The sequence below is a fragment of the Hydra vulgaris genome, chromosome 06, assembly GCF_038396675.1.
Source record: "Hydra vulgaris chromosome 06, alternate assembly HydraT2T_AEP".
In the NCBI taxonomy this organism is placed as follows: domain Eukaryota; kingdom Metazoa; phylum Cnidaria; class Hydrozoa; order Anthoathecata; family Hydridae; genus Hydra; species Hydra vulgaris.
Window position 1 is genome coordinate 1167501 of NC_088925.1, and position 17328 is coordinate 1184828.

Sequence of the window (17328 nt, forward strand, 5' to 3'; positions counted from 1 at the left end):
AAACATTTTCTCAAATTTTTTTGCTAAAAACTAAAAAAAAAAACTTTAAATAAAAGATAAGAGCCAATCAGAAGCGCCTAAAATTTTGATTTAAATATGAATCCAAAGTATCCATAATACTGATCTATAAAAGCCAATTAGAAGCGACGATAATATTGAGTATTATGGACGTATTATGTCCACAATACGTATTATGGAGACGAAATACGGAGCATTATTAAGTATACAGATACCATTAAAACGTTTTTGTCGTTGTAAAAATATGTTTTATAGAATAAAATAAATAAAAATACATTCTTTTAATTTGAAAACAGATGGTTTTTTAATTCGCGTTTTAAGTTTTAATTATAAAAATTTTTATAGAATTAGTTTTTTATTATACAAGCCATTTCCTGACTCTTATGCGAAAATACAAAAATTATAAGGAAAAAAACATAGCGCAAAGAAAAAAGTTGTTATTGTTCTGACTCGACCTTTCTTATAATTTACAGCAATAAAATGAGAAAAAAGAAAAACTTAGATGAGCAAAAATCGTTTCGTTCACAGGATTCTCAAATTCAAGAAAAAGCATTTATTCGTTGGTGCAACCTTTTTTTAAAATCAAAAGGGTTTGAAATCGATAAAATCATTGATCTTCAAGATGGGGTTTATTTGATTATCTTGCTTGAAATATTAAGCGGGAAAAAGTTACAAGAAAATATTATCGACGGAGATGAAGATTATGTGAATAATTGGAAAATTATTTTAAAACATTTGGAAAATGAAGGAATTTCAATTTTAAATCCAGGTTTTTTTATTATATTATTATTTTTTTTTAAATAAAAAGCGATAACGTTTTATACATCTCTCTTTTACTTTGTTCGCTTAGTTTTTTAGAATTGTTTTGTTTATTTTTGCCTAAAGCTTATTTTAGTTTTCAATAATAGAAGTTTTTTTAGTTTTGATAATCGAGTTTTAAAATTGCTCGTTAAACTATTTTTCTTAAATTATTATTAATAAAAAATATAAAAGCAAATGAAAGAAATTAAATTAAACTAAAAATTCTCCTTTTTTTTTTACATACTCTTTTTTTTACATTCTCATTCTTTTCAGTTTTACATTTTCAGTGTTTACTTATATATCGTAGCCAGGAGCGATTCTAGGAACAAAAGGACGGAGGAAGGAGGGGGGGAGAACCCTTTAAAATTACCAACTTCTTTCGTATTAAAACAAAGGTCCTTAAAACTAAAAATCGCCTGACTGAAATTTGTCAAACACCCGACTAACTGACTATATTCCTTAACGAACCAACTACAACTTCAAAATCGCCTTCTCTGAGGGGGGTATGACACATACCCCTTACACACACTCGTAGAATCGCCTCTGGGCATGGCACTTATTGAAGCAAAATTATAAAGTAAATTTTTATTTTAAAGTTTAAATACTTCATTTTCAGCTTATCGTTTATAAAACAGCAGTATATAAAAATAGATAAAAAGCTGGTTTCTTATATTTACCTATTAACTATATATCTAATATATCTTAAATCTAGATTAAGCAAGCTTGTTAGTTAAATCATGTGTACGCGGTTCAAATAGAATTTATTTGGTTAAATGGTAAACGGTTGGGCAAAAAAGTATTAGCTTGAACCTACTTCAAAACCGTAAATATTTAGTAGGTACACTTTGCTAAGATTAATTATAGGCTATGCAAATACTTTTTTGTTTTGTTTTTGTTGTTATTTCAATCCCTATTGCAGAGAGAAAACGAGAAAACATGGCAGAGAGAAAACAATTGTCTAATAAACAACTGTGTACCAGACAACGTTTTCTCTCTGCCATTGGGGATTGAAATAACAACGGAAACTAAAAAATAGCGTTTCTATGGCCTATTATTAATCTTAACATAGAATTGCATAGTTTTGACATAAGCACAGGCATTTTATTGCACAACCTTTTACCTTTTAACTAAATAAATGCTATTTGATTCGTGTTTTCTATATTAATATATGTTTTTTATATTAATATATGTATATTAATAAAAAAATTTTTTTTACTTATTAATAGAAAAAGCTAATTATTTAGCTATTTAATTCACTGAAAACAGTTTTTTTTACTTTTTTAATGTAGTTAAGTGGTTTAACAGAGTCTGCTTATGATTCTAATATTTATATCTTAATTATTTATATCTTAACTAACTTGTAGTGAACAATGTACACCATAACTTTCTTAAGATTGAAAGTAATTTGTTAATTGTTAAGTTGTTACAATCTTAAGATTGAAGCCATATTTTACAAGTTAGAAAACTAGCATAATCTTGCATAAACTTGCGTAATCAAGTTGAGAAAAGTAATATTTAAGTTGAATCCATATTTTAAAACAATAATTTTTGCGACGTTAAAATAAAGTTGTTTTTTTGCAGTTTTTATAATTTAGAAAGTGATATTACCCATTTATTTATTGCTATTGTTGTTATATTTAAAACAACAATGATTCAACAGAGATGAAATCAAATAAAAAGTTGCGTGGTTATTAGCACACTGCAGTCCGCACAAAAAAAGTTGTTTTATTCAATGAAATTTTCTGGCTGTAGAAGTTTTAAAAATAATTAGTAGTGTTTCTAAGCCTTTGATAGGTGACTATTAGATGATAGATGCCCCAAACAATGAATATAATATTCTTATAAATTTTGCCGTTCCTAAAGATATCCTAGCAGATGTTGATAAACATCTTGAGTGTGGTGCTAAAATTTTCTCGAAAACATTCTAGATAAAAGGTATGGATTTCCCTATGAACTAAAATTGGTATGAATATTATATGTGGAATAAAATTTTTTGATCTTCAAAGCCTTGTTAAACTATACAGAAAAAAAAGTAAAAAAAAAAATGAATTAACAAATGCTTTTTTGTGAAATTGGCAGAGGTTGTCAGTCAATCAAAAAATCTGGTATCCTGATGAATATGCCACCAGGCATTTTTCTTCAACGATATAATGTAATCAATGGTATTTTATATAAATCATATCAAAAGACTTACGATTAAAGCAATTAATACATTGCGAAATTGCTTTGAAATTGCAATGTATTAATTGCAATTGACAATAAGTAAAAAAAAATTATGTTTGCTATTTTCTATTAAATCTCTTCTAACACAAGTGTTTCAAGATCTCTTGAAAGATAAACTGCCTAATGAATTCTTACATGAACGTGAATTCTTACATGAACTCAAAACAAGAATAAGTCATTGAATTATGCAATTTGGAAAAATTGCTCTTTATAGAATTTTAATACGGAAAGTGAATTATGTACATTATTATCTATTATTGAATTTAATGTTTGAGTTATTGGACCGAAATCTATTTTTATTAAGCTTGGTATACCATTCAATTATTTTTTTACTTCTAGTAAAAATGTATATATGTGGGAACGGTGGGTGGTGGTGGGTGGTGGTATAAACATTTTGCAAATTCTAATAAACTAGTTTTAATTTTCAGTTAATCTTAACAGAAAACCACATGTATCCATTTTCAATAAAATATAATATCAACTATAAACATATTTCATTAAAATTTAACGTCATATCTATTTATTTCAGACTCACGCAGACTAAAATTAAAACAGTATATTACAAAAAATAAAAATTAAAAAATAAAAATTAAAACAATTTAAAATTTTTTAAAGTAAGAAAGTATTTGCTATAGCTTTTACATCTATTTTCACGGTTTTCAATTTTTTCAATTTATAAAATTAAAGAAGCAGAAGATGATTCAACCGCTTTTGAGTCGATGTCGATCGACCATATGACTTCGTCATTCATAGATGCGAGAAAAATTGCTCGGCTGTGCTGGTTGTTAATGGTATCGCCAATTAAATTTTGAGAAGTTTTGGTATTTCAGAAAACATTATTGAGACTCCTTTACAGTTGTTTGACATATCAATTATAGTTGTGATTGATGATACTGTTTAATATTAATTTTATATTAGGCACTTCAGTCCATTTTATGATCTCGTAATATAATTAAGCTAAAATGTTAATTTTAATTTTATTGCTTTCAAAATGTTAATCTTGTTTTACAATGGGTTTAACCAATTTTGTACCAACGATATATATCTATACATATATGATATATATTATTATATATTTATAATATAATATTGCTAATGATATATAATACGTATCGTATATAGTTATATACGATACGTTTTAACAACTATAAATGTTATAGATATAAATATAATAGATTAATATATACGACTAATTTATAATAATATTATATTATTTATAATATATGTAATATATTTCTAATAAAATATTAAAAATAATATATATAACTAGTAATTATTTCAAATTAATTGTAAAATAGGCTTTTTACAAAACTATAACCTTTCCTTTTTCAAGGTCAACAAGCAATCGAAAAGTCCATACTTGATTTACCTCAGTCTCATAGACCACATCAAACTAAGTTTTTTTTAAGTTAGAAGTTGACTTGTTTACTCGAAGAACTTCACCTGTACACCAAAAGTATTTTTTAGTGTCGATTTTCATTATTTTATGTTGAATAATTTTCCCAACAAGATAATTAACATCATTTAGAATGACAGCTAAGATGTTTATTTTTTGTTGATTTGCTAATTGAGACAGTCTTGCATTCTTTAATTTTTCACTTAACTCTTCTTTCTGTTTTGCAATCAAAACATCTCGTTCGTTTCTTTCAATAAGAATAACTCTTCTCTCAATGGGCTCTGGAAAAGTCCTTGTTCTAATAACTGATTGTAAATTACTGAACAACTCATAGTTTGTTAAGTCTATTCGCTTACTACCTTACATTTTAGTTTAGTAAAAATATTTAGGTTCACATTTAACTTCCATAACATACCTATAAAAATCCAACTGCTCTTTTTTTGCTTTTAAATGTGTCAAATAACAAAACATATTCATCATCTGCTTCTTTTAAGGGCAACCACACCTCAGTTTTAACAACTAATAAACCGATTTAGCTTTTTTTAAGAAGGCTTTATCTTCAGCTGTTTTTTTTTGCTTTATGCTTTTCAGACAACCTTTCACTCATTTCAAACTTTAATTCTAAATGACGTTGTTTGTATTTATCTTTCATTTTATTAAAGTTTGTTAAAGCTTTTTTTAGCAATGAGTCATACTCATCTAAAGTCTTTTTATCCAACCAGTCTAGTGTTTTGTTTTATACCACATAGTATAAGCTAGTATAGTTTGTATTTTGGCATTTGGCTTTGTATGAATTAAAAGATCCAATACGGCAAAGTCACTTCCTGACGCTTTGTTTGTTGTTGGAACATTTTCTGCAGCTTTACTTATATTATCAGAAAGATGCCAATATTTACCTCCAGGAAGTTGATCAGCAGATTATCTTTCCAGAACAACTAACAAAGAATGACAAATTACTTCTAATGTCTGCTGTGTTAAAACATTTAAATCAGTGTCATTAGTCTCTTCAAATAATTTATCATACAAAATTATTTATGAATATTAACATCACTTGGACTGAATATAGGTGTTTTCGAGATCATAATCGATGAGGCATTTTTACACAAACCTGAATGTTTCATTTTTAGGGTTAACAAAAATGGATTCATATCAAGAATACTCTTTTGTGATACAATTATCCGCCAAAGTGGACCTGTAATCATTTTATCAACTACTCAAGAGCCCGCACTTCTGCTAAATATAATTTGTTGCTAATATCTTTTTTTTAATTGCAAATAAAAGATTATTTTAATTTGGCCAATTTTGAAGAAACTCTAAAATATCTTTTGAATGAAAATACAAAGCTGCAGCATTATAATATAATACATTAAATCTGTTACCAACAAAGGGTGCAAGCATACACTTACTTTGTCCTTTACCAGCAAGAAATGCATTAAAATACCCAGCAACTCCAGCTTCATCACTCCCCCTTACATGAAAAGCTTTACATGCAGTTCTTATTAATCTAGTGGCACCTGATTCAGCAGTATTGAATGCAAAAATATTTTCATAACTACTACTTAAAACTAGCTTTTTGAATGAGTTAATTTTTTTATCGGTTTCTGTTGCAAAGTTAGATAATAAATGCAATTTCCAAAAAAAATTAGACATTTCAATGAAATCTGCTTGCTCGCCTTTTTTTAAATCTTCCCAGTTCTTTATAACTTTAGGCAGTAACTTTTTCCTCATATCTTTAAACTTTAAATTAAACAGTGGATTAACTGGTCCAAGATCAGACATGGTAGTTTTAAAAGAACATACAAGGTTAGAAAAATCATTTTCCTTGCTGCTACTTAAATGTCACATATATCAACTAATGTTTTGGTTAACGCATTAATAGTACAATCTGCATCACTGCCAGCCATTTCACATAATCCAAAAGATAAAGTACTTCCATTTGTGGTAGTAACTTGGAAATTTTGAAAATGTCTATGATGTTTAGAGGTATCATCACTGTGAAGACAATTGCCCAAATTAATTTCTACAGTGTTTATCATTTCTTCTGCAACTTGAAGTTGAGCAAGTGCTAAAGCCTCAGTCATAAATCGAGATTTTGTACCAATTGAGGGAAGCTTCTCTATATCTATCTTTGCTAGTTTTTTTAAAACAATTGTGATAACTTCATTAACTTTGTTCATGCTGACATTCAAAGAAACTAACTCCATAATAACTTCTCTTATATCATTAGAATACCTTCCGTTTTGAAATGTTATTATTCTGCGATCACGGAGAAGACAACTTAAATTAAAATCTTTATTTTCTTTGCTTAATACTTTAGTGTTAGGAGAGTCGGTATCCTTTTCAGGATTATTTAAACTGTTAGAAGGCAAATTTTCATGTTTATTTACTACCATGCTAAACTTCTTGTTTACATAATAAATTTTTTTGCATGTAATTCTTTTTTTCTCATGAAGGAGTGCAACTTTATTGTCACTTTTTTCAATCTTAACTAAAGTTTAACTCTTTTATTAAGATTTTTAATGACTTTATTATAAAAATCTTTTAATTCTTTTATTTCCTTATTTTGCATGTAATAGTTTGAATATCCTTTATTACTTGCATGTAATAGTTTGTATGTCCTTTATTACTTGCATGTAATAGTTTGTATGTCCTTCAAGGGTCGTTAGATGTAAATTTGTTTTTCATATTACTGATACGAACATTAGCAGATTTGAACTTATTTATACAACCAGATGAAGCAAGTTTCAATTTTTTAAAACAGTTTTTTGAGGTTTGTTGGTTCAATTTTCTTTATTTAACCTTCGTTTTATTTTTTTCACTTGATATTAGATATGCTACATGAAATTTTTTTATTGATTAAATTCTTGGTTGTTATATCTCATTAGAAATAGATTCTACTGAATATTTTAAAAGTGAAAAAATTATTAAAATCGAACAATTCCACAAAAAGTTATGACGTTTTAAGTACCGATTTTTAGATAAATGGATTTGTTGATAAAACTGTGGTCAAAATAAAGTTTTTTTTAACTAAAATTATTATAACTTTGTCAACTCATATATATATGCCCAAAACTTAATTTCAATAGATAGATATAAGAATAGCCTACACATTAACACTGTTATACACCCTCAGGGCGTATCTGGTAGGCTAGAGGAGCCACCCAACCTCCACCTTCACTGTCATAATATCAATAATTCATCTTTAAAAGAGTATTTTTTTTTTGTAATTGCTAGTTTTAATATGCAAGTAGTTGTTTTTATTTCCTTCTAGAACAAATACGAGAGGTTGATTTTTGAATCAGAGTGTATGTGGGGTTGGGGTAAGCACTGTATTATTGAAAACACCCTATTAATAATTTTACACTAATAGTAATATTATTACTAGTAATAATAGTATTACTATTAGTTTTACAGTTTCCATTCAAAAATCAACAAATAAATTTCAAAATGAAATTATTAAAATTCTTACAATTTAACTTTTCACTCATTTTATCCATATAAAGCAACATAAAATTATTAATTATGACAGTAATAATATAAACAAACAATAATAAAAACCTTTTTAAGTTAAAAAGGTTTATATTATTGTTATTGAATATCAATTTATTATTGTTATCAAAATGTAACAATGTGATTATCAATAACCATGCAAAGAATTTTATCTCGTACTCCCCCCTCCCCGAAAATGTTAAAAAAAACACCCAAAATTGTGCGTCTAAATAGGTTATCACCGCCTCTGAATCTGGCAACGAAATTTGGCAGGAACATAAAAAATGTGCTAACTCGAGTGTCAGAAAAATTGAGAGTTTGTCAGGCTTATCTTCAATAATTCCTTGATGCAGAAAATAAAGAACCGTTTTGCCAAAACTTTGGAATATCAACATATCTACTTATAAAGTTCATTATTTTATTCAGAAAACACATATTATTAAAGTTTATTAATTCAAGTTTTTAAAAAATACCTATGTTGGTATGAAATTCCGAAAAATAAATCAACAAAAGTCTGTACAAGATTATAGAAAAAAGGAAATTAGGTACAAAAATTGTGCGCCCAAATAGGATATCACCGCCTCTGAATTTGGCAACAAAATTTGGCAGGAACGTAAAAAATGAGCATACTCGAGTGTCTCAAAATGATAGAGTTTGTCAGGCTTTATCTTCAATATTTGCTCGATAGAGAAAGTAAATAACAGTTTTGAATATCAATAAACCCGCTAATAAAATTCGTCATTGTAATCAGAAGACATATATAATTCAAGTTAAATCATTCTATTTTTGAAAAAATATCTATGTTTATATGAAATTCTAAAAAATAAGTCAACAAAATTTGGTACAACCTCTATCTCTAAAATCAATCTTCAAAAAGCATTGCACAAAATTTTAGTACATTTATCGGTTCCGTAAAACGCGACTTCCACTTTCCTATTGATATGCATAATTCACAACTAGTTTCCCAAATAGGCGGTTTAAAGAGCATCAGCTTATATATATCTCTTCTTTTTTTTTTTTTTTTTTAACGATTTAAATTTATCTACAACAATTTTAATTTTGTTGTACAAGCTCAAATTATTTTCAGTTACTGAAAACAAATTGGAGAATCGGCTTCTGAAATTCGAGCACACCATTTTCAAAGATTTATCACTCAAGCATAGATACCAATCATATAATTCTTTATTATTCATTATGATAAGGCTAATTTTATACAAATACTGTATTATACAATTAAATTATTATACTGTTTTTGCAAATTAGTTACCGAAATAATTTTTGAAACAATATTAAGACGGACTGATGAAAGAAGAGGACGGGATTTAGCAGGTTTTAACTTAAATTTAAAAATTAAGCTGAATACCTGAATATTAGCAAAAACTTAGATTTTTTAAAGTTATTTTAGACCAACTTATTCATCACAAAACCAAAAAAAAAAAAAATAGAAACAAAGAATAGTTATTATATTATTTTAAAGGAGTAACTAGTAAAAATAGTTATATATTATTGTAAAGGATGCTAGAACGCAATTAAAATAACTTTAAGCTAAAATAATTACAAAAACTCAATTAAAACCGCTCCTACAGCCAGATAAACTGATATTGAAAATTCTAGCAGATATTTTATGAATGATTAATCATTTTACTTTTCGTAAAACGTTTTACTATGGCATAATAGATTAAAAAAATTGGTCTAAATTTAATCTGAAAAAGTCTTCTTTATAAATAAAAAACTTCGCAAATTGTCTACGGAATTTGTCACGTGACTGAAGTGCCTATTTATATGTAATGTTATAAGTTTCCTTAACAGATTTAAACAGAAAGAGTTCAGTTTTTAATTTATCATAAACTATATCATTTTTATAGAAAAATTTTAAAATATCTAAAGCTTTATGTCCGTATCACCATTTGCAGTGGATAATAATAACTTTCTAACATAATAATAAATTTTTAAATTTTCTAAAGCGGTTAGTAATTCTATTGAACTTTCTAAAAATTGTTGATTTAATTGACTTTCTATAACGTCTAGTACCTCGTTATACTGGGCTCGGTAATATTCCATTATATTCCATTTGTGATTGTTCAGAGTATTATTATCAAAGCAAGAAGGAGTTAAAAGTTGACAAGGGAAGCAAGTATGGGGTGACTTGCAACCAAATTTATCAACTCCTTCATTAACACAAGATTCAAAAAATAATATATGAATTTATAAATTATTTTTTTAATCTAGCATAAATGATATATGAACTTTTAATAACATTATCGATGAAGCAACTGTTTGACCACCTTGTAGTTCTCGTTATTCTAAAGATTCTCTAAATTGGTCCATCCAAGAGAATTGGTCCATCCAAGAGAATTGGTCCATCCAAAAGAATCTTTAGAATAATGAGAAATATTAGAAAAGAAATGAACAGTTGCAAGCGTTTTTAGGTTACAATATATGTACTTCGAGCAAATCCTTCCTTTTCAAAATGATTTACGATTTCTTTTTTTTTTATATATTAGGTTTGTTCACAAAAACATTTTGAGTCGCTTTCGAAAAAACTTACGTTCAGCTGCATTTAACCTCATTTTAAATAATTGTGTTTCAAATAATAAAGTTTATATTTTATAGAACGTTTATATCTACGCATAAAACCCTAAAAACAAACTATTATGCTAAAATAATTAAGTTCGGATTTGTCCGATAACTTCCGCATTACCCCTTACTTCAGCAGATTGCATATCTTTGACAGAATTTTTTCACAGTACATGGTGGAGACATTAAAAGAGCAGACATTAAAAATCATTCAAAGTAAACACAAGGCTGAAGTTCCGGCTCTCATCTTATTCATCTATTATAAGAATTAAAAAAAAAATTAGATCCAATTAAGGTGATTTAGCTATTGCAGTCAAAGAGACCACATTTGCTTTTCACACCGCAATTCGTTAAATAAGCTTCAAAACATAAGACTGATGACTTCGAAATTTATCTCAATCTGTTTTGAACCAGAATTTGGTGTTGTCAAGTAACAATAGAAAACTGAATATGAAATCTGGGCAAAGTACCAAAAATTATGTGTGCCAAATGTTACCCAGTTAAAATTAAGCTAAATGATATTCACTGTGGAGGCCGGTTTTTACTGTGTATTGTTTGGCACATAGATACGTTGAACACACTTTAATGTCAAACTAAAAATGTTAACTTTTAGCACTTAGCCCGGATTTGATATTTAGTACGAAAATCTAAATGATGATTTACAGAAGACATATTTTGTAAGTGTTTTTAATGACTTATCAAATAGAAAAGAACTATATCACTATCGAAACCAACCGTTGTGTTACCACGGAAAGGTGCTATGTGCAAAATGCTGGATTTTGAATCTGTTGATAGTGAAACAACGGGAAAATTAACTGAGAAGCTATTTTGACACTGCAACGTCACGAGATTAATAAAAAGACGATTTTTGTTCTAACACAAATTTTGTGGATTACGTATAATAGATATATTAATCAAAATTGAAGTTCTTGTTGTGAAAATTAGTGTCTTCATATCTACACGTTTTTAGTGACTAAATTAAAGGAGCTATAATTTAAAGTAGGGGGGAAAACTATAACTTTTGGTCTTTGAAATAGCTGACTTCCAGACAAAGAGCAAACTCAAAACATTAATATGTTTATGTTTATGTCAAATAAAGATACTTTGAAAAAGTTCCGATGATTGAAGCCTGAGAACAAAAAAGTTGATAAAACATTTTTTTATATTCTCAACTAGACTTACATTCATCGATAAATTTTAAGTTTTATAGTATCTCTCAGCGTTCGAAAATTATGACCATATAAAATTTATAAACCCCTCAGCTTGAAGGGGGTTCAAACTTTATATGGTTATAACTTTTGAATGCTTAAATACTACACAATGAAATTTAAAATTTATCAATGAATGTAAGTCTGGTTGACACTAGTATAAAAATATTCTATTAACTTGTTGCTCTCGCGTTTTTTTTGTTCCGAGGCTCCAATCATCGTTATCTCAAAAACCAAAAATTGCAATTTCCGCCCTTGATTTAAAGGACAATAATTTTGGAATTAAAAATATTAAAATGTTATTTTTTTAATTCACTGAGAAATTGAAATTAAGAATAATTAAACTCTAAGAATAAAATTTTAAGATTTTTTTTCCGCAATTTTAAATTTGTATTTTGTTGTTAAGAACAATAGATATTTTTCAAAAATTAAAAAATAAAACAATAGTTTATGCTTCTTATTTATACATTAAAACTTAATTTATATAGAGCAAACTCGGTTTTTATGCTTATTTTGTTTATATAGAGTCAACGTTTGAAACTATTTATAACTTTACGAATGATTGTTTTGTTTTCCAAATTATGACACAGTTTCAACAATGAAATTGTGTAAAGAATTTGAAAGCTTCTTTTTACTAACACACACACACACACGCGCGCGCGCGCACGCACACACACACAAACACACCTTGATTTCTTATGGGTCTTACGAATAAGTTCGACAAAAATATTATCTAGTTTAAAAAGACATATAATCTTAAACAAAAATTATGTAGTCTAAAAAAAATATTATATTATTTTATAATTTTCAAGGTGGAGGATATGTCAACTACTCTCTTTTACGACAAATTTATTAGAAAATTGAAGAATCTTATAACTCTTGATTAATTTCCTTTTTTCAAAAGGTATAAGTTGTTGTTACTTACCATTTTATCCATGAACGCTACCACAGTAAAATTGGGTGTTTTCCATACGTATTATAATGAACATTGTCCATAGATTTAAATAATCATCTAGTTATACTTTTGATTTGTAACACAATTCAAAATTTTATTACAAGCATTAACCGATATTAAAGGAGTTTGCTATAATTAGTAATTCAATGTACCAAGGAAACATCCGTTTATTATCTTATTCAAGTACAGGCACAGCATTGTTTTTAAAAATAAGTTGTTAGTGAAAATTCTTGAAAAAATCTTCTCTTTTTTTTTAAAGTTTTTGTTGTAAATTTTTTTATTTATTTTAAGTTTTGATTAAATCGAGTCATTTAAAAACGGCCATCAATATAATAAGACTAATTAGTTACCATGGTTTAAACTGTATTATATATAATATGCTTTTAATAACGGTTAGCATCTTCTGTATTTAAAACAAATACACGCCTTACTTATTGGCATAAATGCAAATAAAACTTGATAAAAATTTGATTCAAAAAATTGACCCAAAAAGCATAAAAAATATTCTCAAACCACAATTCCTAACTAAGAAAAATTCATAACTTAGCTAAGAAAAGTTTGCGCAATAATTTATTTACCGTGTCCAACGGTAAATTGAAGTCACCGAGCAATAGCTTTTAGAAACAATTATTTATGATAAACCAGATTATGTTTAATTGAAAAATAAACATATAAAGAATTAAATTAAACAATTGAGCCAAATAAAGGTGCAAAATATTTAAAAGTCTGATTTATAATTATTTCATTGTTGAGTATTGCATATGATTAAAGGTTTTAATTTCAATGCGAATGAATTTCGTTAGGTGAATGTGTTTGTTATAGTTTGTTGTTGAGTGTTATTTTTTTTTTTTTTTTTGCAACGTAGCAATTTTTTTTAAACATAAAAACTTTTTTGTAAGTATATTCTTTCGAAATTCTTTTTTATTTTTAGTTGATAATAATGACGAAGCAAGTATTATTCAATCGCTTACTTTTATTCTTTGGGAAATCATTTTAAGGTATCAAATCTTTGATGAAACAATTACAGATATGACGTTATTAAACGTGGACTATAATCGCGTTTCTAGAAATCTACTTAAATGGGTTCAATCTAAAATTCCAAATTGTCGCATAGAAAACTTTACGAGCGATTGGACAGACGGTATTGCATTATGTCTTTTAGTTAACGCAATACGCCCGGATACAATACCACAAACTATGTTTCAGAATAAGTATAACCCAGAAATGAACGTTCGTTTGGCTTGTACAACTGCAGAAGATGAACTTGGTATACCTGAATTAATTGCACCTTACGATATTGCAAACGGAAATGTGGACGAGAAGTCTATGATAACATACATAGCAATATTTCGTAGTGCAGATAGAATGGTTCGGCGAGGAATAAAAACAAAAACATATACGAGTGACTTTAGCATGTCGGAAAGCGAAACTGAAAGCATATTTGATAAAGATGGAAGCAAAGCGCTTCAAAAAAAACTTGGAATACCATATAAGTCTCCTAGATGTTTAGCATTTGGTGCTGGTTTACGTTGGGGGCAGGTTGGACGACCAACTGATTTTATTGTGAGGTTAAATGGAGCACAAGCAAGTGATCTATCTGTTTCAATAGAATGTCGCCCTTACGATCATAGAGTTGCTCTATATAAACCTGAACTTCAAATAAAACCTATAGAAGAATCAAGCTACATTGTAAGATACACACCTACTCGTCCTGGAGAATATGTACTTAGTATTTTTTGTGGAGGAGATCATATAGAAGACAGCCCTTTTCGACTTAGTGTGCGAGAAACAGTCTTAATGCCAAACCGTCTATCCGACGAAGAAATCAATATAAATCTTGATCAAGAAAATATACAGTTAACCACTAAAACATTGACAAATTGTTTAGAAGAAAACGACTCGAAAAGCAATTTTTCCGAAAATTTAGATTCAAAATCAACGGATATCAAGTCCGCACCATCCTGGCTCGATAAGCAAACTCGCGATATTTATAGAAAACTGGGAAAATTTATAAACCAAGAAACTGCCACAATGAAGGCATATGGCAAAGGGCTTATGAGCGGCGAAGTAGGCGTGGTTAGTGCATTTAATGTTTCGACGCCAAATACAGAGCGCGGTCCTTTAAGCGTATGCATTACATGTCCAGCAATGTCAATACCAGTACCTTGTGTTAAAACTAAACTGCAACCTACATCTTTGTTACATGAAGTATTGTACACACCTACAGAACCAGGGATTTACGAAATAGAAGTTTTTTGGAGTGAAAAACCTATACCCGGTAGCCCGTTCCGTTTAACTATCAACGATGCGGAAAAAAAAGAAGTTAACCTTACTGAAAATTCAAATAAGTTAAAAGAATATTGTCGATCTAAAAATGATATAACCAAGACAGATGAAGTAAAAATTTACTATAGCGCAACTTCAAAAAACATAATGGATCATTATTGCAAAGATCAGATGGTTCAAGTTGCGAAAGAAAATATATCTGAAAATGTACTTTTGATAGCTGCTGATTTGGAGTTAAACTCAAGTGAAAGAAAAGTGTTGTACGAGAAAACAAACTTTAAACAACTGCCGCTTTTGTTTTTGAACGAAGAATTCTTAGGTGATTATGATGAGGTCATGGACGAACATACGAAACAAAACTTATAAACTAGTAAAATTTTAATTTCTGGCAACAGCATAAATTGCAATAGTCAATTAATGTATTTTTTTTTAGGCAAAAAAAAATGATGGTTCCAATTTCTTTTTTGCGTACCATTCTACTTTTATATCGTTATTTTTAGTAACGTTTAAGAAAAACAGAACTTTAATATCGTTATTTTTAGTAACGTTTAAGAAAAACAGAACTTTAATATCGTTATTTTTAGTAACGTTTAGGAAAAACAGAACTTTAATATCGTTATTTTTAGTAACGTTTAAGAAAAACAGAACTTTAATATCGTTATTTTTAGTAACGTTTAGGAAAAACAGAACTTTAATATCGTTATTTTTAGTAACGTTTAAGAAAAACAGAACTCTGGTTTTGTTATGAGTTACATTTTTGTTATGTTACAAAAAAAAAAAAATAATAAAAAAAAAAATAGCAATAATAACTATAATAATAATAGTAAAAACACTAATAATATTTCTCAAAACATCAACGTCACACATATCTTATGAACATTTTATATGAAACATTTATACAATATTTTTAATATTTATAAATAGAACTTTAAAATTAATCTTTTAAATTTGTACATTATAATAACACATTTTAACCTGAAGATCTGTAGAAAAATAAAAACTAAGAAAGAAACAACAAAACGTTAATAAATGAAAACAACAAAATCCAAACAATGTTGTAACTGCAGATAAAAAAATAAAGTTAAAATTTATAAAAAAATAAAAACTAAAATATTTCTATAAAAAAAAAAATACAATTAAAATATTAACTATCCTACATCTCGAATCCTGCCTAAATCTTCATGTAAGTCCCATTCCAACTCAGTAGTTATATCTAAATCTTCTATTACACCGTTTTCTACATCTTCTTGCTCTTTCAATTTTAAAGATTCTTGTTCAGAGTTCCAATTCAAAGATTCTTTGGTAACTTCAGAATCTATTTTTATGCCCTCTTTTAAGTTCAATACACGTCTATTATGGCATATAGGATCAGAAAAAAGATTTTCGTTAAAAGAAACTGCACAAGAAATTGTAGATGGTTTCAATGAATACTTTAAAGAATTGCATTCAGGTTCAATAAGTAAGTTATCGTTTAATATTTTTATGTGTTCCTTTTTACTGGCAATATCCATGGATACAATAAAATTGTTCTTTGTTGTGGATTCTGTATTTGTGTTGGCTAAGATATTGTGTTTCTCATTTTCACTGAAATTAAAAATTAGGACACTTTGCTCAAAAAATAATTCTTTGCTTAAACACTATTATCAATTAATCATTATTATTATTCAGTTAATGAAAACATCTACAATAACACAACTAAACATAAACCAATACAAATTTAAATAAATCAGCAAATGTTTTTTTTTTTTAACAAGTAAATATTTTTTATAAACCACTAAACTGATCATTATACTAATTTAAAAGTTTCGATAAGAAAAAATAAATTACCCCGAGTTTTTTTATGTTGACAGAAAAAAGACTTTAACAAAGGTCATATTATCATATTGGTTGCAAATGTTTTGTCCAATACTGTATGTATATATAGGTATATATATATATATATATATATATATATATATATATATATATATATATATATATATATATATATATATATATATATATAGAGAGAGCGAGAGAGAAAGAGAGTGAGAGTGAGAGAGAGAGAGAGAGAGAGAGAGAGAGAGAGAAAGAGAGAGAGAGACATTAACAAGTATATACTAAGCTCCAAGTCGACTTCGGCATAAAACTAACACTATTTTAAGAAAAATCTAGTATGGTGTTATTATAACAACAAAATTGCTAAACTTAAAAATTGAAAATAAAAATTAAAAAACAAACATAACATCATTTTCCAAATAATAGTATTTCCTCACATTTTATGTTACATATTTAAGTGGTTATGCTTGTTTAGTTTTGAAATCATTATCACCATTTTGTCTGATAGCAAGTTTCATTCTTTTGCAAGTTAAGTTCACTTGCACCTCTTTTGATAA

At 27.6% G+C, this 17328-nt stretch overlaps 2 protein-coding genes across 7 annotated transcripts in view; one reads left to right on the forward strand and one right to left on the reverse strand.

Annotated features, from left to right (window-relative positions):
- Positions 1-295: 295 nt before the first annotated feature.
- Positions 296-15438, forward strand: LOC100204239 (filamin-C). Of its 2 annotated transcripts, none has more exons than XM_065798925.1 (2): positions 296-787; positions 13599-15438. In XM_065798925.1, exons 1-2 carry the CDS (start codon positions 499-501, stop codon positions 15317-15319), a joined length of 2010 nt encoding a protein of 669 aa, XP_065654997.1. In that variant the 5' UTR covers positions 296-498; the 3' UTR covers positions 15320-15438. The 2 variants fall into 2 exon arrangements, with proteins under 2 accessions (XP_065654997.1, XP_065654998.1); XM_065798926.1 differs by lacking the exon at positions 296-787 and adding an exon at positions 13448-13470.
- Positions 15439-15690: 252 nt separating this feature from the next.
- Positions 15691-17328, reverse strand: part of LOC100199949 (mitogen-activated protein kinase kinase kinase 12) — a 41487-nt gene continuing 39849 nt past the window's right edge. For all 5 annotated transcript variants that reach the window (XM_065798927.1, XM_065798930.1, XM_065798932.1 and 2 more), the window contains exon 10: positions 15691-16537. In XM_065798927.1, coding sequence (XP_065654999.1) covers positions 16102-16537 — 436 coding nt within the window. In that variant the 3' untranslated portion in view covers positions 15691-16101. The remainder of the gene's footprint in view (positions 16538-17328) is intronic.